Below are 24737 nucleotides of genomic sequence, written 5' to 3'. Positions count from 1 at the left end.
AATCTCTGCTTTTATCAAGGAAATGAATCAATTATCAAAATAAAGGAATACATCATAATAATACCAATTTGCACAATTAAATTGACAAATAACAAAGATAACCTCCAATATTTACCTGATGCGGTCCGTACACCGCGACCAAAACCTTTGTATTTCCTTGCTCCAAATAAGCGCTTCCATCGGGCTGATTAAACACTCCGAGTTTGCATTTAATTCTTCGCAATTCCTTCGGTCTTCTTCCATCAATTCTCAATCCCTGGTCTGATAATAAATCTCGGTTAGACATTTTCAAATATTGTACCAAACGTGTGTTTTGACTTTTTTGACAAACTGACGTTTGAGTAGTGTTGCCACTAAAATAATTTCAAGCAATAAAATTAATTCACAAGTAAGTACGGTAAATGATTCGAGGGTTTGCAATCTATTGTTGCTTGAAAATAAATAAAAATCAATGCGTAATCAAATATAAAACAAAATTGATAGTTTTCCAATTATTTATATTTATTAGCCGTCGAAAAATAAACCAAGGTGAAGTACGCGAAGTCGTGCCTCGAACCACTCTGCAAAGGTTTGGAGGTTGGACAAATTGGCTTAACGATATGAAAAATTCGTTTGTGTTCAGAGCTTCAGTAACGTTCACACAGAGGCCACTAAGGCCCGTATATCAATCAGTCCCTATCCTATGAGAGAAATTTACTTCTGTCAAGTTGCTCCCTGGTAGGAGCCCCGGCAAGTGATACCATTACAAATAAATATTGATATACGGGCCTTACTTTATTTTATATTTGAATAAATTATATTTTTTTCTGATATATAATAGAATTAATTATTTGTTATATAATAGAATATTACATTGAATCTTAAATTCAGAAATGAATAATGAATGAAGCGCGATTTATCTAAATATAGGATATCTGTGTCAATCTTATAATGTTGCTCTTAACAATAACAAAAAATAGTACTTATTATAAATAGATACATACAGACTCGTGCAATTATTAGATTCAAACACAAATTTACACGTTTTTCATCTTGGGGGATAATTTTTACACCTGTTTTAAAATATACTAGTGGAAAAATGCTTTGCTATTGTTATTGTCTTTCTCCCAACTTCTTCCACCATTCATTACTCTATACCACAATGTTACTGCTTTTCCGTCTGGAATGTCTACATTAACGCAACATTCAGATAGCAATATCACCCGCTTCAAGAAAATAGAGAATATAGGTAGGTATATGAAAAATAGAAAATTTAGCTGTTATAGTAATGCAAGATGCTTACACGACGCCTTAATAATATTCCTTATTAAAAAATAACTTATATCTTTGATGTCGCTATTCCAAATTCCTGTAATATTAAAAAATCTGTTAATGAAAAAATAAGAAAATACACAGATTTAGGAAATGAGATTAAAAGAATTTGGCATTCTCAGACTATGAAAATATTACCATTCGTTATTTCGGCTACTACTGGCATTATACATAGCTCTCTCATTAAACATTTAGGCGTATTAGATCTATCAAAACATTTATATGTATATAAAGAAGCAAAAGTCGGTCATTTTGAATACATGTAGGATAACGAAAGATTTTTTTAATATTTATGTTGAGGGATCAGTAGGATTCATACGCCCTGTTAGGAGTTCTACCGAGCCGAACCCTCTGATATGAAAATATCTGGAGTCGGTGAATTATTTTCCCATTTGATCTCTGGTGAGTTGACGTGTTGTTCTTGTATTGTTTTGTATTTATTTTGCTTATATAATGCACTTGCATAATGTTGATTGACTAGATGATCATTTGTGGAAAAGTGTGTGGAAGGGTTTAGTTTTTCCTATGGGGAAGATTTAATCCGGACATAAAATCGGAAAAAAAAATCAAACCACATTTCGTAAAAATACAAGAACATAGTTTGTTTATTGTAGTATTAAAGTTAGTTTCAAATATGGCATTTTTTCGGGATTTCTTTCGACGCCATAGGTGGAAATTAATTTAAAAAAAAACCACTGGAATTATGACTTATGGCAGTTAGTTGCGGGAGGGCCATAATTTCTCTCACAATACACAGAGGAACAAAACTGTCTTTAGCAGGTAAGGCCATTATAAAAAAAGTGGTGTGACCATCGTAGATAAATTGAGTAGGTATTTACTAATTCCGTTTCATAATTACATATAGTTTTTTGTTAGGTAGGGAGGTACTATGTCTTTTCGAGTTTTAAAGTTTTAACTACTCTCTTTAAAAGAAAAAAAATGTTTTTCGTCATGAAATTTGAATTTCAAGTCAAGATTTCAAGGGTTACATCGGGTTACATGATGAATTATCAATATCTATGTAACCGTATTGCTTGTTGTTCCACAGATTTTTGTTTTAATCGATCAAAAAGAAGAAAACAGCATTGATACTTGGGCGAAACTAATACTTAATTGCAAACTACTTATTACTAGTCAAAAAACCAGCCAACTATAAAAAACAGAAGGTATTAGGTAGGTACCTACTTATAAGGTAATATCTTTTCCTTTTTTGTTTCCAGCACGATTAAAAAAAATACGCATGTTATAAATGCTAAAATTTCTAAGCGCTCCATTATGTTTGTAATGCTTTGAATTTGTACCTTTAAATTTTTGACAGCTCTCCAATCAGTATCGTGTGAAAAACAAAGTTAGCGATACCAATCACTTACATAAGCCGCCGGGAAAAATAGCCATATTTTCATCAGAATCCTAAAACGTACCTACTAGTATTTTTCAGTCATTATCGGCCGGGGATCGGCTCTGGGACTTTGTAATAACAAAACGAACACCCCACCCCTTGCTATTGAGCGTACCATTCACCCATTCTCTCAAAATTAGATTAAAAAATGGAGAAGTAACTGTAAATTGAAAAAAAAACGGTTTATGGCAACAATGAAGCATTTTGGCGAAAATAATGACTTACGAGTAACTACTAGTAAACGTACGAGTTTGATGATAAAATGAACTTTTTTTATTAATATGGCAACACAGAGTGACTTCAATTTGAACAAATTAGTGAGTACCAACTAGAGATGATTGATTCCAGAAATAGATTGTCACCGCGTTTCCAGTTATCAGTTGCTAGTGAATTCGAGAGAAAAAAAATGTGGGGGCAGGGGGGAAATCTTTTTTCTTGTCAAAAATTCAAAATACGTTTGTGGCATTTTTCACAATTTTTCAAAAGGTTATTTCATTTTTGATAAATATTTCAAAAAGAACCAGTTGCAGCAGAGGAGCCGGGACAGGAGATGGGCAGGAGTATTGACTACCTCTTGCCCAAGGTTCGTAGAAAACGTATTTAACAATACGTTTTTTACGAACCTTAACAAACGTAATATTAAATACGTTTTCTACGAACCTTGCCTCTTACGTACATTCGACAAGATTACCTTTTTAATGATTTAAGGCGAAATGTTTTGATTTGGAAATTTGATATCTTTAAAATATCATAAAAAAAGTTTAATTGAGTATTGCGAGCAGAATACATCTTGGCATTTGCTGTATTTTTTCCGTCTTTTTATAACCCTAAGAAAAAAATGCGAAATCTCCTACTTAGGTCCCGTAATATGTTGCAAGGATATTTTTTTACTGATAGCATTTTGTGTTATTTCACAATTTACTAATTAAAAATAATATATTGGAGTATAATTCACCTATTTGGTCCCCTTTATATAAAGTTCACTCCAATAATATAGAAAGAGTTCAGCACAAATTTCTTAAGTACGTAAATTTTAAGCTCGGAATTCCTATTGATTACGTTAACTATGTCAGTTTGATGAATCAATTGCATCTAATAACACTGTCTGACAGGAGAATTATTTCAGACCTGGTTGTGTTACACAGAGTCATTAACAACTTAATTGATAGTCCTGCCATCCTTGCCACTATTAAACTACAGGTGCCGACTAGGAATACAAGACAAAATATAACATTCTTCTGTAATACATACTCGACCAACTATCAGACACACTCACTGACCAATAGGATGCATGATCTGGGCAACAAGTATGGGGGTGTTATTGATTTATTTATTGACTCCATATATATTATAGAATTAAGCATAATCTACACCAACACTTTGTTGATTCCTACAAATTAGAGTAGCGTTGGTAAATTAGTTTTAATGATTTGTCTTATAATATGTAGTGTTGTTGTAATTTCTTTTTTACTTTATGTTACTCTTACGTTTTACTAATATTGCTTCATATTTTTTAATATTTTCTCATTATACTTGTAATCACAATTTTACAAGTGTGTATTTTTTACCTTCTTTAAAATGGATTACGTCTATTTACTGTCAATATCTCCTGTATAATACATATTCTCTTATTGTACTGCATCATGTATCACTTCTATGTAAAAGCCTTTTTAGGCGTATATATATAAATAAATAAATACATTTGTGACACTTTCTAGAAGGGAAGATACACTCAGTATCGCCCTGGTTTAAGACCATACGAGATAGCCGTTCTTTGGCCCTGTTTGACCTGGTGACCTGATCTGAATAGCAAGGTATTTCTCTTCCCCATTGCCTTCAGACTCACAACAAATCCCCTGCCATAGCCTCACTGGCTCCAGACGGTTGGGAGTAGTTGGGACTCTTGGTGCGATATATCATGAAAAAAAAAACATTGCTGGCTTGTTGTTAAGTCCTCTAATGCAGGGAAAATAAACAAAAAAGTAAAAATAGAAATAACCATTAAGTAGTTTTTTTAATCGTCCATGTGGCTTTATGGTTTTTTTTATGGCCGGCTTAATCAAAAGTATAAAGTATCGGCACCGTTCAAATGTTCAACTATTCTGTGTGTTCAGGTCATGACAATGGCGGGATTTGCCCTTTGGCAGGGATCGGTTGATTTGAATTTGGCCGATTTCATTTCGATTGGGGATCAGGGGTGGTGAATCGGGAATAATATATATTCAGGGGAGATATACCTTTCTCTTTATTGAATGAGTTCCCTTCAAGCGCTGGTATATAACGTAGGAGGAGGGTCTGCGCTGGAAAGCAAATAGCTGGATTTTGGTAGTGGGTTTAAAGCGTTTCCAACAAAAACATCTTCTAATTGATTTCAGTTAGAGAGGCGGGTTTGGGTACCACCGCCCCGGGAACCATTGGATAATCAACACCTCTGCCATAGGTCACCCCAAGTGATTAGGGTGATTTAGCACGTGTCCCCGGGTTCATCGGGGGAGGTGTGTTCAGGATGCGCGCTCCTAACAGCTGCGTGGCGTGCCAGATCGGAAGAGGTGGTTTCGCTACAACTTTTGTGCGATAGCCGCGTAGCCCATCAACACATGGGTGAAATTATAATTATAAAAATCTCGGCAGGTCTGTGTCTATGTGAATTAACCCTTAATTCGCAAACCAAAAGGATAGGTAGGATAGGTGGAGGAATTCACAGGCACACGGAGAGGATTGCACTAAATATATTAAAGAGTATAAGATATTTTATTTTCATAATAGGTTAGTTACCTTTTTCCTTCCCATATGTTTTTTATTCCATTTCAAAAATATTTTCAGTTGTAGGTACGATAGTTAAATCTCCGTGCGGCATAAAAACATCCATCTAAAAAGGTACACTTAGGGAAGTACTCTTTATGATAAATAAGATAATTTTGTGTAATTTTACTGAATGATGTGTGCGCTTGGTTTTCCGGCGCTATACATATGCAGCGCAGGTTTTGTATACAATTACACCAAGGCGATTTTCAATTCTAAGAAAGAGTTAAAAAACTTCAATTAAGGCGATGAAATACGTAGTAATGCAAAATCATGTGTTTTTGGTTTGAAAATTTGGTCGCCTAGAAATATTTCAGATGCTTTAATTAAATACTGCGAGTTGAATATATCCTGGCCTTTAAAATAATCGAGTATTTTTTAGATAAGTCTTTTTATAAGCCCAGAAAAAAATAATGTATAAGGCCTATGAAAATTGCTTTGAATTTCAAAATCTCCTACTTACGAACCCATTTTAGGTTTTGGTTTTATTGTATAATGTGGTGAATTCAGTTATTTATAAAATGATCGAAAAACATTTAAATATTTGTGCCTGAACATCCACAAAATAAAATAAAAGGCAATTTTTGGCCATGTTTTTTTCTTGCATAAATCAAAACAGGTGGATAGTGTTAAGCGGGAATTTAAGACTTATCGCCATCTACGCAAGGTGTGTTATTGATAGCGGCTAGACTTAAAATATTACACGACGTAGTGCATCGCCTTAACTTGCTTAGATTTCACGAGGCTTTGAAATAAACGAATATTGATATTTACAAATAACGCCACTGGCTGGGAAAGGTCAATTACATAAGTCAGTACCAGTTCGGGGTCATTTTCAAAACCTCGAGGTCAAACCGCATGTATTCATTTCGATGGCATCAATATATTTATTACTTGCTGACGTTTACCCGATGTTGCTCGGGGTTACGGAGTCAAGTTTTCAAGTTGTGAATTCTGGTATTCCTGAAAACCGGGTGCACTTTTAAGGAGGGAATAATATTATTATAAAGAAGAGAAGAGTTTTATTACGAATTTTATTTTATTTGATCGTGCCATATCTTCCTAAGGCGTCTTCGAAATCTTCTAAAATTTTCTAATTTATACCATATTGTCTCTTTTAAAAAACTACTATATATCTACTTTAATTTGTCTGTCACAAACTTACGGACATTTCATTTTATTTATGTAGAAAACATCGTGGTTACAAATTAAAACATTTTAATAATTTATTTTTTATTTTTTAAAGAAAGACAAACATTTCTGGGTTACGAATAACCTGACAATATTTGAAAATCTGCTACTACCACCACAGTAAGCGGAAAACGTTCCTTGTGTTGTGATGGAGGACTTAGCCAGCCGAGGAATCATACACACTACGCCTGGGTGGGACATAAACGTAATGTCAACTCAGCCACTGACCGAAATGAAAACGAATTTAAAAGGGAGTTCAATGAAGATTGTAAGTAGTTTTGTAAACTGGCTAGACAGTCTTAACACAGTTAATTGAAAAATATTTTATGAATATATTAAGAAAACTTTACAGAAGTTGGAGAGTTACAAAGGAAGATTAAAAATAAGTTACTGGTTAATAAAGCTGTTGAAAAGCTTTTGCCAATGTTTTTGTTTTTGTATGTTTTACTTTACTAGACATTGATGTATTAAACATTAGTTAATGTTACCAGGTAATGCGTTGTTTTGCTTATATGATGTATTGTAAGGAATTAATTAAGTGAGTAGATGATGATACTCGTAAGTGCATTTGGTTTTTTCTTTGTGTTTTAAGTGGTAAATGCATATTATCGTATTTATTAACATATTATCTTACTTATATAAAATAGTATGTTAATAATAACAGCCAAATTTTTTTTATCGTGATTAATTTTTGGGTTATTACGCCGTACCGCGCTGCCTCAACTGCCTAAAATAACTTAATTAATCACGACATTTTTTTATTAAGTGTGTTAAAAAAAATTGTTTTTACTTCGCATGATGTTTTTATTTTTTATTAAATAAATCATTCTAAAGAAAAAATAAATATAATTTTTGAATCTAAATCCTCCAGGAAATCAACAAATACAAACTAAAAATTGACTATTCATGTAATAATCTGCAAAAAATCTGAAGCGGAACGGCATAGGAAGTTAGTTTCTTAAACTTAACTCCACATCTGGACAGATACTTTGATCTATATCTGGACAGATACTTTACTCTACATCTGGACAGATACTCTACTCTACATCTGGACAAACACTTTGCTCTATATCTGGACAGATACTTTGATCTATATCTGGACAGATACTTTACTCTACATCTGGACAAATACTTTGCTCTACATCTGGACAGATACTTTGATCTATATCTGGACAGATACTTTACTCTACATCTGGACAAATACTTTGCTCTACATCTGGACAGATACTTTGATCTATATCTGGACAAATACTTTGCTCTACATCTGGACAAACACTTTACTCTACATCTGGACAGATACTTTGATCTTTATCTGGACAGATACTTTACTCTACATCTGGACAGATACTCTACTCTACATCTGGACAAACACTTTGCTCTATATCTGGACAGATACTTTACTCTACATCTGGACAAATACTTTACTCTACATCTGGACAAACACTTTGCTCTATATCTGGACAGATAATTTGATCTTTATCTGGATAGATACTTTGATCTATATCTGGACACATACTTGACTCTAAATCTGGAAAGATAATTTACTCTACATATGGACAGATAGTTTTTTTTCTTTTTAAGGATTTCAATCTATGGTGATTCACTTATTCAAAAGACAAAAAAAATAAAAATGATATTAAAACACCCCAAAAATCCCAGTTTCGAAACACTGTGCGCCTTCATATTTCTTTACGACTTATAAATTTACGACATTTTAAAAATTGGTGACCTCCATTTCCAAGGTTTTACGGCGTTTTTTTAATATACTATCATATGATTTATTGGATCGAAAATATAATCACCATTCTGAAAAGTTCACTTTGATGGGAGATAAAAAAAATAATCTCCCAATAACCATCATATTTTTCTGGGAATTAATTTAATGGCAGAATATCAAATATTTTCAAATTTTACGCCATTTTTTTCTTTTTCAATATTGAGGGTGTGATAGACAATAAAAAGTCATTTCTGGTCAATGCGTTACATATGTGGTAACACCACAAACAAGGTTTAAGTATTAGAACAGATAACATATCTTCTGTAAACGTGTAAAGACTTAAAAAGGTAAAACCCACAGACTTGTTTTCTTTGGATTGTGGTAGAACTCCGTTTTGAAACCAATGACGTAAGTGAACAATACTATGACAAAACAAAAACAGAACTGAATTTCTGAAACTTAAATGAAAAATAATATAGTCTTTGAAGATTGAAGTAATATCTTACCAATGTGAGCTTTTAAAATTTCTAATATTCTAGGAACAATAATTTATGCAATAATTTCTAACGAGCGTGACGTTTTCCAATACCATCATATCCCAGATCTAACCTGTGGGACACGAGGACTGGAGGCTGTAGGGGTGGTGTGGGGGTAAGTGTGAGGTCCCTGGGTCTTTTTTGTTGTCAGGAAATATTTTCCATCCTCTGGTCCTTTGTGTTCCCCACAAAGGCGACCGGAAAATTGTATTTCAAATTACATCCCCAAAACAGAGCCCCCAGGCCAAAAAACCGGCCTAAAGGTCCGCGGTCCTTGCCACTTTCAAAACCTCGTTCTATCTACAATATAAACACAGAGGCAGACTGGGAAATCTAAAAAAAAACGGATTACGGATTAAGTATCAGATCATTTTCCCGGAGGGGTAGGCAGATAGGATGAACCGTAACCCAACTCTGTCTTGGCACACACTCCTTGATTCTTTCAGATCAATGTATCTGATTAATTAAGGCTCTTTTTGGTAGGTCAATCACATTTATTATCTAATTATTTTTCTTTTATAATAATAAAATAGATGGACGCTTCGTTCACAAGCCGTTTATTGTTGAGTTCTAAAATTTGAAAAGAAAAAAAAATATATCAAAAACAAAAAAACAACGAATAAACCACTTTAAATAAAAAATTAATACGTTAATGTTAGCGCAGAGGGTTGGAGCTGGCAACACGGTATCACAACCTCATACATAAGCTCACATTTCACCACAACCTCAAATAACACATCTGCCCTGATGATGGACACTGCAATGCTGTCCGAAACGTTGGCTAAAGAAGGAGTTAGCGCAACACGGCATAACACCCCAAAAACAAATAGCAAAAATACTTTTAGCCGTGAAAATCTTAAATCATATTTAAAAGAACAAAGGTTACCATGGTAACATAGGAATCTGCTAGTGTCGTTAGATTGATACACAAAATATACTCGTTACCAATAGAAACGAGTCCCTGTACTATCAAGGAAGTTATATGGTGTGTTAGCCCTCTATCCCCCATCCATGAAGAAGGTCCCCGTTATTACCCGAAGGGCGGGCTTTTGAAGATATAACGATTGTAAGTTTCACCCTCTAGAAATTTCTAGAATAGTCCAGAACATTTAAGAGTATTCGAGAACATTCCGGAACATTCTGGAATAATGTGGAAAGTTCGGGAATAGTCTGGAACGTTCGGGAACATCTTAACATATAAAAATTCATCCTGCTTATGTTTGTGCTCGCAAAACTCTAAAAGTAGTCGATCGATATCGCTGAAAAAGTTTGATGTTATTAGTGCCAGAAGTATTTAAAGATGTTTAAATGGTAAAAGAGGTTGGGGATGCCCGAGGAATACTTAATGCAATATCTTTGCATCGTAATGAGATAAAGAGTCGATGTAATGTAGTTTTTTGACAGTAACATTGTGGTATACAGTCAGAATAAGTCAGAGGCGCCCGAGAAAGACATTATCAAAAACAAAGCATCCACTAGTAAAGAATATAAAAAAATGTTTTTTTATTTATTTATCAAACATACAAAATACCGGTTGTGGGTCTGTCGGTGATCGTAACTCCGATTTAAAGAACTCGGATTTGTTTTGAATTTAATTTTATAGAATTTTAAAGAATTCAGAAAAGCGATAAAGTAGCTACCTACCTCTAATATAATATGTCAACAGAAAATTATTTTAATTGTCATTTTCCAAATTGGAACTCATGGCTATTACTTTACAAATTATATTATATGTTAGTCAATTCGAAACCATTTTAGTTACATATATTATATAGCTGACGATATGTTTGTCTATTCTTCTAAAACTTCTCCAGTGAGCTATGGCGTCATTAAATGAATCCTCATTGGAATAATTTGTTAATACAACTAGTTACATCTTGTAACAGCGGGTTACCAAGCTTTCAAATGATATGAACACTGGAATATTTTTTTTATATACAGGGTTTTCCAATAAGAGGTGTTATTTTGATATTCAATCGTAAAAGATCAATGGTTTCGTTGCTTGTGTGGCACGTAGCGCCGTCTTATTGAAAGTAAATGTTGTCCAGATCAATACCATCCAATTCCGGCCATAAAAAATCATTAATCATCTCTCGATAGCGCAATCCATTCACCGTAGCTGTTGCACCAGCCTCATTTTCGAAAAAGTAAGATCCAATGACTCCGCCGGACCATAAACCGCACCAAACAGTTACACGTTGAGAAAAGAGAGGTTTTTCAACAATAACTCTTGGGTTTTCCGAGCCCCAGATGTGACAATTTTGCTTGAAGCCACCGAGGTGGAAATAGGCCTCATCACTCAAGATGATTTGCATTTGATTCACTCAAGTGAATTTTAATAATTTCAATGCGTTGTTGAAGCGTGTATCGTTCCATTTTTATTAATGACGTAGTTTCTACTTGTCAAATGTGAAAAAATGACAGCTTCAAAAGTAACATCTACCGAAATAGCGGGCTATTCAAAATAACACCTCCAGAAAACCCTGTATATTTTACATTTGTTAAAAAGCATAGTAAGATTTCGGAAATAATTAAATTAACCTGATAATATTTGAAATCCCCCATAGTAATAAGCCGAAAATTTTGCTTGCGCAATGTCGAAGGACTTCGAGCAATGGATTGGTCCCTCCATGCGAAACAAAGATTTCCAAATTAACAGACTTGCCCTAACATGATATCTGGGTATCATTTCGATTAGCTGGAAGCAAATCACGTGACCATATTTTTGGCACCAGGAGACTTCGAGAATGCTCAAAATAAACTACGACATCAGTCGTAAAATTAATGAAATAACCTCGAACTTTTGTTCACCCGATTTGGGATGTTTTCACTAGTAATTCGTAAGCATATTTTTAATTCCGAGGACCAAATAGTGATATTTCAATGCGAGTTGCCTGTATACTGTTAGATTCATTTATCGACAAATCACAAAAATGGGGATGGTCATGTTGTTTCGAGCGCTCTGCGTAACTGGGTTTGATCTCTTTTCCCCGATCGGTCCACGGTGCGAACTTATTTGAATATCTCGAACTCTAAACGATAATTTTTTCCCGTGAGGTATATAAGCACAAATTAATAATTCACAGAATGTAGGTATTATGTAGGTATATCCGATCAGAAAATTCGATTTTATCAATTACGAATTCCAGCGGGTTTTTAAGGAAAATTTCGTCCGGTTTGAATCATTTATGAAGAGTAATTTATTGCCTTTAGATTGGATTAAGTTTGGTTTCCCCTTAAAAGGGGCACCGCCACGTTAACCCGTTAACTTAATTAGATCAGAGAACCCCCGGCCAGTGGCCGGAAGTAAAGGAAATAATTTGACGGCTGGGGACCTCTCTTTGATGGCATTCGAATTAAACAATGGGATCTGTTAGGTATCGTTCTCAAGAAACGATTGATTTAGTAATTTGTCAGATTTTAAGCAAAACGATATTTCTTTAAATTTTACACTAAGGTATATAGTTAAATTAGTGAAAATAATCATGTTTGCACATAAATTATTACATACTGTAGATACAACCCTTAAAAATCATTTATATTATTATACACATAAATTATATCTAATATTGTAAATTTATATGTAGATTCTTATATAAGTGTACTATGTATTATAAGTTCACTACTTGTAAACACATAACCTAACATAACTTCATCTCTTAATGTTGTAAATCTTAATGTAATTCCTCCAACATGTTATCAGGTACCTGGTTTACATTGTTAAATACTACTAACTTACCTACACTGCAAATCCTTATATTTTATATGTTACCAGGTTAATTCGGTAAATTCCGAATATAATACATGTTACCAGGTTACTTTTTCTACATTGTCACAACTACAAAAAAACAAAAAATCTCCATTTATACTTTTCATTACTACTAAATACCTAACTTATTTCTTATACTGTAAATCCGAATGCAATATATGCTACTATGGTAATCCTTACAAAGCCACTACCACTGTAAAAAAAATATATATTAGTATTTTTCTTCATTACACAAATTCGTTGCAGAGAAAAATGAAATCTTTTGTTATTTAATTATGTACATTTCTTAAGGAATAATATGAACTAAACCTGTCAATTTGTCTGTCCTAGAACAGGAAACTTTCCTAGCTGGACAGGCAAAGCTTTCTAGTATGTAATTTGTACTGTCTTTTGTATCTATCTTTAAATAAACAAATAAAAGTATACATCTACTGTCAATAATCAAACAGTAAATCACGACCTTTTTTATACAAAACGTAAATTTGGCCAAAATACTTGAATAATTTTTATTTTGATTAAAAGGTAAAGCAAATACGCAGTTACATTATTTATTTATGTTTCAAATATAAAAAATTTATACCGTTAAAGAATTAAATTTTTCCCGATTTTAGAGGCAATTTTTAAAAATACCAACACACTATGCAAATATAAAAATACATCGTAATAATGTTGTTTTTGGTATAAATTCTAAATTTATATACGACAAATTGGTGTTACAACGCAAATCGTTCGTTTGTAAATAAATTGAAGCAAATCAAAATAAACTTTTTAATAATTAATATTTTCTTTATTTTATATTCATTATAATTATATTAAATATCCTTTGCTCAAAGACACTTGTCATGCTTAGGGAGCCAAAACTATATTACTTCTTACCTGACGCTTGAGAAAACGGAAAACACGAATAAATTAACCAATTCTTGGATACATCAATCTCTTACTTTTCAAAAAATAAAATTAAATGCAAACAAAAAAACAAAAACACAAACAAAAAACAATCTCCATGTTTTAACCCTTTATTATTAAATATTAAGTACATGTTTATTATTTTAATAAGTTTGGTAATCAAACATCAACCCTTCATGTTTGATTTTTATTTTTTTTTATTCTTTCTCTACTTTTCTTTTCTTTTTTTAAATCTTTAGTAATAAAAAATATGTATGAAAATTTATTTAAATTTTGCCTCTCCTAAGACGGGATTTTCTCCTAGTTGGACAGACAGAACATTTTTCAAATGCTTATAATAATATCCTGTGCAAATTATTTTTATAAGCAATAATTATTAGCCCGAAACACTCATCCACATTGAAAAATCTCCTGATAAAAGATACATAACGCCAACGGGAATGTGAACACCGTTCGGGGGTTCACATTCAATTCCCGAACGGGAATTGAATCCCGTTGGCGTCATGTATCTTTTATCAGGAAATTTTTCAATGTGGATGAGTGTTTCAGGCTAATAATTATTGCTTATAAAAATAATTGTTACCCTTTGTGCTATGCATAAAAAATCTTGTCTTAAACATTAGTTTACCGAAAAAAAAATAATAACCTGTACCAATTAAAAAATGAGCAGTAGTTCATGAAATGAATAGTATGCACATAAAAAACAGAGATTTTTAAAATTAATTAGAAAATTTATCCATAAAATAATTTCTTTCTTTTCGAATGTCCTAAATCACATTGGTTTTTTATTATTTTGACAGCCTTCGTGGAAAAGGGGTAAAGCTCTCGATTAGCAAGCTGGAAAAATACCGGCGTGCTCAAGTAAATTGTGTTTGATTGATTTGTGTTATTTCAAAAGTTACTAATTTTAATTAAGTATGTTTGCGGCACTTTCCAGAGAGGAAGACATTCTCATTATCGCTCTGGTGTAAGACCACCATTCAGAATTGAAACTTTGCTTGAAATGGCTTTGGTCGAGTTTGGTGAATAGATGTGAGTAGCCAGATACTTCCCACCTTGTTATTCCCCATTTCCTTCCCCTCTCCACTACCTTCAGCCCCATAACATACCCCAATTAGGGATGCCATAGTCTCACTGGCTCCTGACGGTTGGGAGCAGTTGGGAGTCTTGTCGCGTACGGTTTCACATAAAAAAATATTTTTATTAACTAACTAACCACCTCGCTGTTTTCCCATAGGAGTAGGTAGACAAGGCGAACCGTTAAACAACTTGGTCTCGGTGCACACGTCTTGTCACATTCACATTCATACATATTCTTATGTTATTCTGACTCTTGACATGGCCCGACGCAAGTATCGGGTTCACTTATTCATTCCATGTCTTTCTCGGGCGTGTCCGACTTTTTCTTCCATTAAAGTTCGCCTCATATATTCTCCTTACACTCCTTTCTTCCTTCATTCGCTCTACATGTCTAAACCATGTGAGCGTCCCTTTCTTAATCCCACTCATCAGCGTTACATTCTTTGAGAATCTCCACATTTCTCACACGACCATACATGGTTTTAACGAAAATATATGTTTTAATATTTTTACATGAAGTATAATATTTTTTTTATAAATACGTTCTTTCTTAATTCACTATTTAAATATCTTTCTGAATTTCACTATTGTTTTCTGTAATGAATTAATGCAAATCTAGGAAGCGGAAACTAACCCACTTCCCGACATCCGATCAAACTGACTCTACTCGGCTGATAGACTAGTTGTCTATGACAATGCATTCTATAAAATTTTGGTGACAATCACGCACACACACGCCGACATATACGAATTTCTTTGAAATGGCATTACAGCAGTTAATATACGAAATAAATGTCGATCCTACACAATTGACACTTGGTGAGATTGGTAGAGTTTTCAACTCCAGTTCTGGGTAGGAAGGTTCAATCCTTCGTCAAATCAAAATGAATGTTATATATATTTTTTTTTTAATTTTAAGACATTTTAAAATTATAATTTTTTTTTTTTTACATTTACTATTACAATTTTATGTCACACGAAAGCTACATAAAATTGTAAAAAGGGAAATAAAATATCGCTGAGATGATACGCTGAAAAGTAATATATCTTAACGATTTTCCAAAAACTCAATTATCGAAAAATTTCCATCAATCAACCGCATTGTGCTTCCTCTCCAACTTTCATCGGAGCCTTGAATCCTTCGACCTTACACGTTCAGTAGAGCCCCGGAACTCGCGACATTGTCAAATAATATTATTTAACAATGACAAATGGCTTTCAAATGAGGTATTCTATAATAAAACCAGCGGCTGCCAAACTGTCTGGAAGAGTGATATACCGTGTTTCTTGTTTTTGTGTCGTCTGTCGATATAGACCTAGCTAGAATAGACCTACATATTCAATTAAATTGGGACCACTGATTTAGTCCATATAAGATTTTCCTTTTAGGTGTAATATAGGCATAAATAGTATGTTATTTAAAGTTGGACAAGAAATTCGACTTTAATAAATAATTTCGCCATCTTATTCTTATTAAAAGAAATGTGTATTTCTAATTTATTAAAAATCACTACAAATTATCCGTAATCCGGTTACAAACGCGATTGCAGGCCATTTCCAGATAAACTTTTAGTTTATTCCTAATATATCGAAACACGTGATCACGCACCATGTTGGTGTCGGAATATGTGTAAATGCAAGTATATGAACACGTGTTCCGACATCATGATAATACATTCATCTTTTGCCAAAAGTTTCACAGTAAACCTATCATTTTATTCGGTAAGGGTTTGCAATCCCTTTTTTAACCGGATTACGAATAATTTGAAGAGATTCTTAATAAATTAGAAATTATCATTTTTCTCCGTGTAATTTGTTGGATAAACATAGAGGGAAGAAGAAGAGAAGATTAAAATTAGGTTAGTTTGGGTCACCTTTCTATTGGGCATTATATTCGAGAGAAACCCATTAAATATTAAGATTATTTAAATACTTTTTTTTTGCATTATTTCTATTGAACAATTTTTCTTTTATTTTCTGTTTTTATTTTATATTGTTATTTTGTTACACATGGTATTATGGAATGCAGGTATTATTGCATTGCACCAACTAATACTATAACTCCTATGCTAAATTAAACTTATTATTAACCTATGACCTGGCTAGGGAAAAGGATCATAATGCTCTACCACGGAGTCACTACGGAATGTGGTATCTTCTACTGAAAGTATAATGTGACAATTTTCAGCTATCATGGGTCCACATTTATGTTTTCCAGTAGTTTTCGCTTTACAACCTTTCGATATCCTTTCCTCTTAACCGTCGCATTATTAATGTTAGCAGTGCCTTGACACAATACCGTCGACCTATCGGATCCTTACAGAGTGCCAAGGTTCGATTCGAAGAATGTTCATTTTAATAATTACCGAAACGCAGAAATTAGTAACAGAGTTTTGACTTGAGATAGACAGATTTGTCTTCTAAGCCATTCTTGCATGCTTTCTATCAGTGTTCTACCGAAATGTTACTTCCTTATGGACATTTCTGTTCGTTTGACACTTGTCTCCAATTCTGCTTCATTAAATTTGTTCTTATTTGAAACTGTTTGAATTTATTGGGAGAAGAGAAGGATTCCGATGTCAGTTGCCGTGAATTGACACTTTTCCTGTTTTAGCGAAAGAACGTCACTCTTTCTCCCAACACGAGTTCTACTAGGGGTTAGGTTAGGGGTGCAATTTATCCACGATAAATCGATGTATCGAATGATTGAATCGACGGAACGTGCCCAAATGTAATACTTTTATAAGAAAAATGCTTTTAAACACTGAGAACATCTATCTATGCCGATTGAAAAATAACTATTTTGTTCTAAATTGGTTTTCGGATGAGCTAGATGAAATATATAATTATATTGAAGAACTTAACAAGATGACTAATTCTTTTTTATAGTTTACTGAAATTAAACCAAACATTTTAACTAAAGATAAATTACTAATTGTATTCAGCTAAAACCTTATGGATGTTCATTATATGTAAAAGGCAAAAGAATTTCAATTGGTAAAACTTTAATTGGTTAAATATACATATTTTAACAAACGGATTGCAGTCTTCAGAGCAGAGGTGTCAGATGGGAAGGTTGTCTTTGTTCTACCGGTATTTCAATGGAAAATGCTCCGGGGAACTAGCGTCATTGATCTATTCGGCACCGCGGTACATTTAAGCTTTAAGCGGCCGCTACACTACTCGCTTCGACGCTTCGACGAAGTCCTCGACGAAGTTCGAAGTGCGTGCCCACACACTCGTGCAAATTCGCGAGTAACTCAGTCCAACCAGTCAGTGATTGGTTTATTTATGCCGTGACGCTTCGAGTCCTTTGACTCGGGCGCATTTACCGACAACAATCGGAAGTCTTGCGAAGCGAAGCGAAGATGCCCGAAGCGAAGCGAAGTTCGTGCCCACACTATCGTATTCGGTCAACTTCGATCAACTTCGCGAGTAGTGTAGCTGGGCTATAAGGAAGTGACAAACTAACCACATTTCCGCAGGAGTGCATTTACATTCGTGCATCGTATGATACCTGTTACTTTAGAGGTCCTTCATCGAATTTTTAAAATTGTGATGTTGTATCAGAGATAACAAGAAAAGACTTAGTTATCAAATAACAGAACAACTGAAAATCCAGGTGAGGGTTGACGTACAATAGAGGGAGTCGTTGGACGTTACAACTTCGAAACATACTCGTCATTTGTCTCTGTACAACACGATATAGGTACTTCAAAGATATTACAAAACACGATTGATATATTGCTTTCCGCAAATGACAATTAAAATTATGACAAAATAGATAATTTTTTTAAATTCTTGAAAACTTTTAAATAATTCTTGTGTTTTTTAAACATTTTTTTAAAATGTCCCCTTTATCATAAAACTTGTATTTATTTCGTAGAACTGCAATGCATTTTTTTTTTTTATAGTTTTAGAACACTCCACTTTTTCAATAAAAAAATAACAATCTAAATACATTATTATTCTTATGAGGGTCTGCTAGTCTCATTTGTGCTTTTTCCCGATAGCTATTTCGGCATTTATAGAAATTAAGCTACGGACAGAGATGCTCACTGGTAGCATGAAAGCATGATATTATTAAGCAATTGCTACTTAGTGGTATTTGTATGTAAAAAATTGCTAGTAGTAAGCATTCCGGAATAAAGAAATTAATAATAAGTAAAAGTAATTATTAAAATATTTGCATGCTTAATAATAATAATTATTATTAAGCATGCTCATTGGGGAGCGAGTAGATGGGGTATGCTCTTGAGCGTGTCTCAATAGGATTGCTTATGAGCATTATTCTAGGGAAATTACAATGTTTTGATTACTTTTATTTTCTGTCAACGATTAATTTATTCAATTAATCGTTTTATTACGCTTATTCAGAAGTATGCTTTAATTTTTGAGGCAGATTTGGTACTGCCGTCCAGGAGACCATTTATTTTATTTGATTTATTTTTATTTATTTAACGCCCAGATGGCTTTTACATGGTTGGTAGTATAATTTTAATTTGACAAATACTTTGAAACATAAAAAATAAAAATAAAATTACATTTGATAAAAGCTATGCAACAAATCATACAAACACAAGATACAAAAACAGAAAATTACAACTATTTGTAGGTTTACATGATGTGTTTAGGAGTATTGTAATAATAAATAAATTAATAAATGTTTTAAATGATCCACAAAACTTGCCAAGTTGGTATTGCATATGTCAACATCACCCAAGTAATGATTTCCCATGGTGTGAAGTCGTTGTATCGGAGAGTGGGCAATGTAGTTACGCTTATGTATGCTGCTGTAGAATATTGTATTTTGTTGTGTTGTTACTGTGGGTGTATGTATGTTTATAAGTTGCAGGAGTTCACAACACTCGAATTTAGAGTTAAGTATTTTGAATAAGAACGTTAAATCGTTTATTTTACGTGTATCTTCTAATGTATATATTTTTAGAGTATTTAATAAGAAATTGTATTTTAAGTCTTCGACAGGGATATTTAATTTAAAATTTATAAAACGTAGAATTTTTTTTTGTATTCGCTCAGTGTCGTTAATGTGAATTTTGTAAGATGGAGACCAAACTACGGAGTTATATTCAATTAAACTTCTTACTAGAGATATCTACGTATAATAGTTTAATGGCTTGTAAAGAATTAAAGTTTTTAGTTGTTCTTAATACATTTATTGGATAACCAACACCTCTGCGCTCTTTCACTCAAAGTGGTTTGCTAAGTTTGGTAATTTATCACGGGAGCCCGGGTTCATTGATGAGGTGTGTTCACGATGCGCCAGCCATCAGATCAGGAGAAACTGGTTTGGGGAGATCCTTCGACCTCTTCGACTGTTCTTTCGGCCCATCGCCCCTTGCCGCAGTGGGAGGGATATATTCTTTTATCCGTCACTCCTGGACACACCTAGATTCCTACCCAACTCTCATTCCTTTTACTTTCTCTCCTTTCTTTCATTAAAAAAGACCTTCCACACAGCATCTCAAAATATGGAATAGTCCCTTAGGGAAATTATTTTCCTCTTGTGTGAGGTTAATCCACAAGCATATGTGCACATTTGAAGAGCATGCGAGTTTTAAGCATGCTTATTATTAGCATACGAATCCGTGCGTATAAAATCATTAAAAATCAATGTTTAGAAAATTTACTTTTTGTCTTGTTTTGCATCCCTATCAGGAGTACACAGTACAAGGAGGAAAATGACGGGTGGTATTTTGCGAGTAATTCCTGAGTTAAATGTTGAGAAGATTCGCCTAGCGGACAAGCTGAATGCGGCTAACGATGACAGGCACCAATCACTGGCATTATTCCTCTTCTTCATTCACTTCGTCGCCAACATTTTATCGGTAATATCATAATAAAGACAGGAAGAAAAAGAGTCCTTGAGTTTGGGTCGATATTTCAAAGGAAGTGTTAACCCGAATTGAGGAAGTCGAACTTTGTCATTAATCAATATGACTTGTGCCGTTTTAATAAAGTTTTTTTTTCATTCAACCTCAAATTTTTTTGGAAAATATAATGTATTAACCCCTTTGTTCGATTTGAATTTCATACACCTAATAATAATAATTTTAGAGTTTCAAAAGACTTCAATAATTTAGACACATTTATCATGTTGTTCAAAACCCTTGTTAGATGCCAACTAGAGTATAACTCTACATTCTGGTCTCCCTTTTACAATATTCATTCCGATAACATTGAAAAGATTCAACATAAGTTCCTGTAGTATATAAACTATAAATTGCATATTCCTGTAGAAAACATTGATTATAACTACTTACTAGATAAATTGTCCCTATTAAAACTTTCAGAAAGAAAAATTAACACAGATTTAATAGTACTACATAAAATACTTCATTACAAAATTGACTGTCCTGAGTTACTCCAATTAATTAGCATCCACATACCCAAAAGATCTAGCCGAAATTGACCACCCTTTTATTTTTACAACACCAGGACACTGTCTTATCGAAATTCCCCAATTCCAAGACTTCACAGTCTCGGAAATAAATACTCTGATCTGGGAGATATATTTCATCTTAAAAATAATCAATATAAATATTGTTTATTTCAATTCTTTTATATATCGAGACACAAATAGACATCTACAATTTCCGCAATATCTATATATTTTTATTTTGAATATCAATTTATGTGAGTTTTTTTATCATTTTTACTAATGTATCTTATTTTATTATATGCTTTTGTTGTAACATTTAATATTTTTTCTTTTTTCGTTGTATTATTTTTCCTTTATTGTCTTAATTTTGTAGAATATATAATAACTGTGATACTCTACTATTAAACTTTGTAGTGTGTAAAAGCCCATTAGGGCGTGTAATAATAAAAAAATAATGTGAATCGAACAATTTTATAACGCACCATTTGTTGATATATTAACTCCAAAGGCGCTTTCAATAAGGAATTCCAATAATTTTTTTGTGAAAGTTCACCTTCTAACTCGATTTTATAAATAAAAGGATTTTAAAAGTTTACATATTTCAAAACCTGCTAAAACGATCCAAATCTGACGGGGTACGTGCGACGTCATACGCACCTAGGTTTTATCTGGTAACAAACAGTAAGGCCCGGTAATAATAATTTTAAATGACGTTTTATTAAATCTGTGAATAATTATACAAAATAAAACTTATTTATTTCGAATCAGCGTTTGTCGATCTATATGAAAATATATTTTTTTTATGTGAATACCGCACAAGAGTTCCAACTGCTCCCAAACAACTGGAGCCAATGAGACTATGGCATCCCCAAAATGGGGTATGTTGCGAGGCTGAAGGTTATGTGGATGAGAAGGACATGGGGAAGAGGATAGTGGTGAAGTATATATTTATATAAGGCATAACATTTTTCAATCAAGTTTCTTATTGGTTGTTTCACAAAATTTTAACAATTCATCAAATTTTAAAGTTAAAATTCAAGTTTTGTGAAAGTTCTGTTAATATATCTTCATGCCACGTTGTTTCGAAGTACCTCGATGATAACACAACTGGAATATTAACTTTTAAATTTGATGAATTGTTCGAATTCTGTGAAAGAATCAATCATATTTTTAAAGGTTGTAGTTTTTGAATCATTTGTGAGAGCAATTTCTGATTTGCCAAAGAACACTATTTGGTGTATATAGTTCGCCACTTAGGACAACTTTATTGAGACACTTACAGCATTACTTCAAGTTTTTTTGTTTTCACCGAAACAGTAATACCCAAACCACAAAACTACTGACAATTTACCACAATTCATAAATCGCTAAAGTATTGCAGAATATTTAACTTGGGAGCAGAAAAGCACGCCATTCAGCTACCAAAAAATCAGATAATGCTTATCGTATACAATTTTTTTTTCATTATTTCCAACACCAAAAAAAGAGCAAAGAATCAACCAGTACATGTATTTTCAAATGTCTTAACATCAAACTATAGTACATGTATTTTAAAATGTATCAACATAAAAAATGCCTTGGTTTGACTGAGGGTTGAACCTTCCTACACAGGAATTGGAGTCGACAACTCTACCAATCTCGCCAAAAATCGATCGGGTAGGACCGGACATTTGTTTCGTATATTATGTGTTTTGACGTCATCCGATTTAAGAGAAATGAGTATATGTCCGCGTGAGTATGCATGAGTTTCATCAGTTGATAAAATGCATTGTCATTGATAACGAGTCTATCTACCGAGTTACAGCTCGATCGGATGTCGAGAAGTGGATTAATTTCCTCTTGCAAGATTTGCAATTTCCCGAAAACAAAAGTGAAATTTGAATAGAAGTTTTTAAAAAGGAGAATTGTTCTAAAATGTATTTTTTTATTGTTCTAAAATGTATTTTTTTATTGTTCTAAAATGTATTTTTTTATTGTTCTAAAATGTATTTTTTTTATTGTGCCAAAGTATTTCTCGGTATATTTCGAATTTCGATGTCAAACAAGGTTGGTTTTATAAAGCAGTTGTCTGAACATAAGGTTGTTGTGAACCTAATAAATATCTGTCAGTATTGCCTTCATGCTTACCGAACTATTATGCGGTCAATTTCGGTGCCGCAATGCGATTCTACATTGCTATTTCTCAGTTCTCAAATAACTGGTAGTTTCTCAAATACCCATAGCACCATAACCTTATGAAGTATTTGGTTCGAGATTTAGGTAGTAATCATTTTTAATTTGTTTTCCACTTTTTTATTATATTTTTATTTTTTGCCAGAGCAATCCCGGTGAGTTACAAAACTCACTGTAGGACGAGAGGAACTTACAATAAATAGGTGGGAGTTAATAGGTACAATTTGATATTGGTATTTTTATATAAAAATTATAAGTTTTACACACAAAACAGTACACAAATAGAAAAAGGGAGGTTAAGTGGAACAAACAAGAAGAAAAAATAAACGAAACAGACCGGGATACTGACACACACGGATATGCTATATTACAAATATAAGGGAAAGAAAAGGAGAGAGAAAGAATCAAAACAAAGTAAAACACGACAAGAATTACGTATTTTCATTCTTAATTGTTTTAAAAAAATATTCTTTTAAAGCTTTACTTTGGATATTTTTATACATATCTGAAAGAGAGTTATAGAGTGTGTAGGCAATATAGTTATTCGATTTTATTCCATATTTCGTAGTGTGAGTTAGAGGAATGCGGATTTTCTTGTTATTCCGAGTATTGTGGTTGTGGATTTCTTGATTATTAAGTAGCTTGATGTTAGTATGGGTTGATTGTTGATTAACTTGTAGGATGGTGGTCGTGATTTCATGTTTGGGAAGGACTGTGATTAGAAGGATAGGGGAAATTGAATAGATAATAAATGTCCTTAACATGTGTATCTCATGAAAGATAGTTGTATATTGTATAGATATCTCATAAGCAGGGGTTTAAATAAGATTTTTAAATTTCTGTTGTAACTGATAGAAATTCTAATACCGAAATTAATTTTTTAAAGAATTTTACAAATTGATTAGTAAATTTTTTTTACGGTAAATTTTTAATTAATTTATTTGTATACATCGCCCACGAAGCTTTTATATAACTAGAGAGAAAAATGATTATGCTAATAATTGTAGGATTTGTGAAGCTTAATGTGTTTTTAAAACATATAATTGTTTCATCGCATTTCAAATATAAACATTGTGAATTTTAGAGACGATCAGAAATTTTACCTGTCGAATGAAAACCTTTAGTAAATTTGAAAAATTGAAGCATTCGTAAAAAAAAAACATATTTCAATTATATAATTATTACAATATAAACACATAAATGTCTTTTAAACCACTTTATTTAAATCATACTTAACCGGTTTCAGAAGTACGCTTCCTTCATCAGGAGTATATTAAAACGTTAATATACAAGTTTTAATATTGTTCTGATGAACGAAGGGGTACTTCTGAAACCGTTTGAGTGTAATTAAAATAAAACATGCCCACAATAACAACACGACAAAATACACTATTCTACTGCAGCCTACCCAAAAATAAACTATACGCCCATTCTCCTATACAGCGGCTTCA

At 32.9% G+C, this 24737-nt stretch overlaps 1 protein-coding gene across 3 annotated transcripts in view; it reads right to left on the bottom strand.

Moving 5' to 3' along the window:
* Positions 1-24737, bottom strand: part of Ski6 (exosome complex component Ski6) — a 61290-nt gene that overhangs the window by 7745 nt on the left and 28808 nt on the right. For 2 of the 3 annotated variants that reach the window (XR_016304698.1, XM_089646470.1), the window contains exon 1: positions 116-358. Coding sequence is in view for 1 of the 3 variants with exons in the window: in XM_089646470.1 (XP_089502596.1) it covers positions 116-286 (171 nt within the window). In the remaining 2 variants the exon portion in view is untranslated. Of the gene's footprint in view, positions 1-115; positions 359-24737 lie in introns of those variants that run through there. The other variant, XM_089646471.1, reaches the window with a different exon arrangement.

Source organism: Hesperophylax consimilis, chromosome 24 (genome assembly GCF_061612785.1).
Source record: "Hesperophylax consimilis isolate HC1 chromosome 24, BYU_Hcon_1.0, whole genome shotgun sequence".
NCBI classification, from domain to species: domain Eukaryota; kingdom Metazoa; phylum Arthropoda; class Insecta; order Trichoptera; family Limnephilidae; genus Hesperophylax; species Hesperophylax consimilis.
This window is presented reverse-complemented; position numbering and strand designations above follow the sequence as displayed.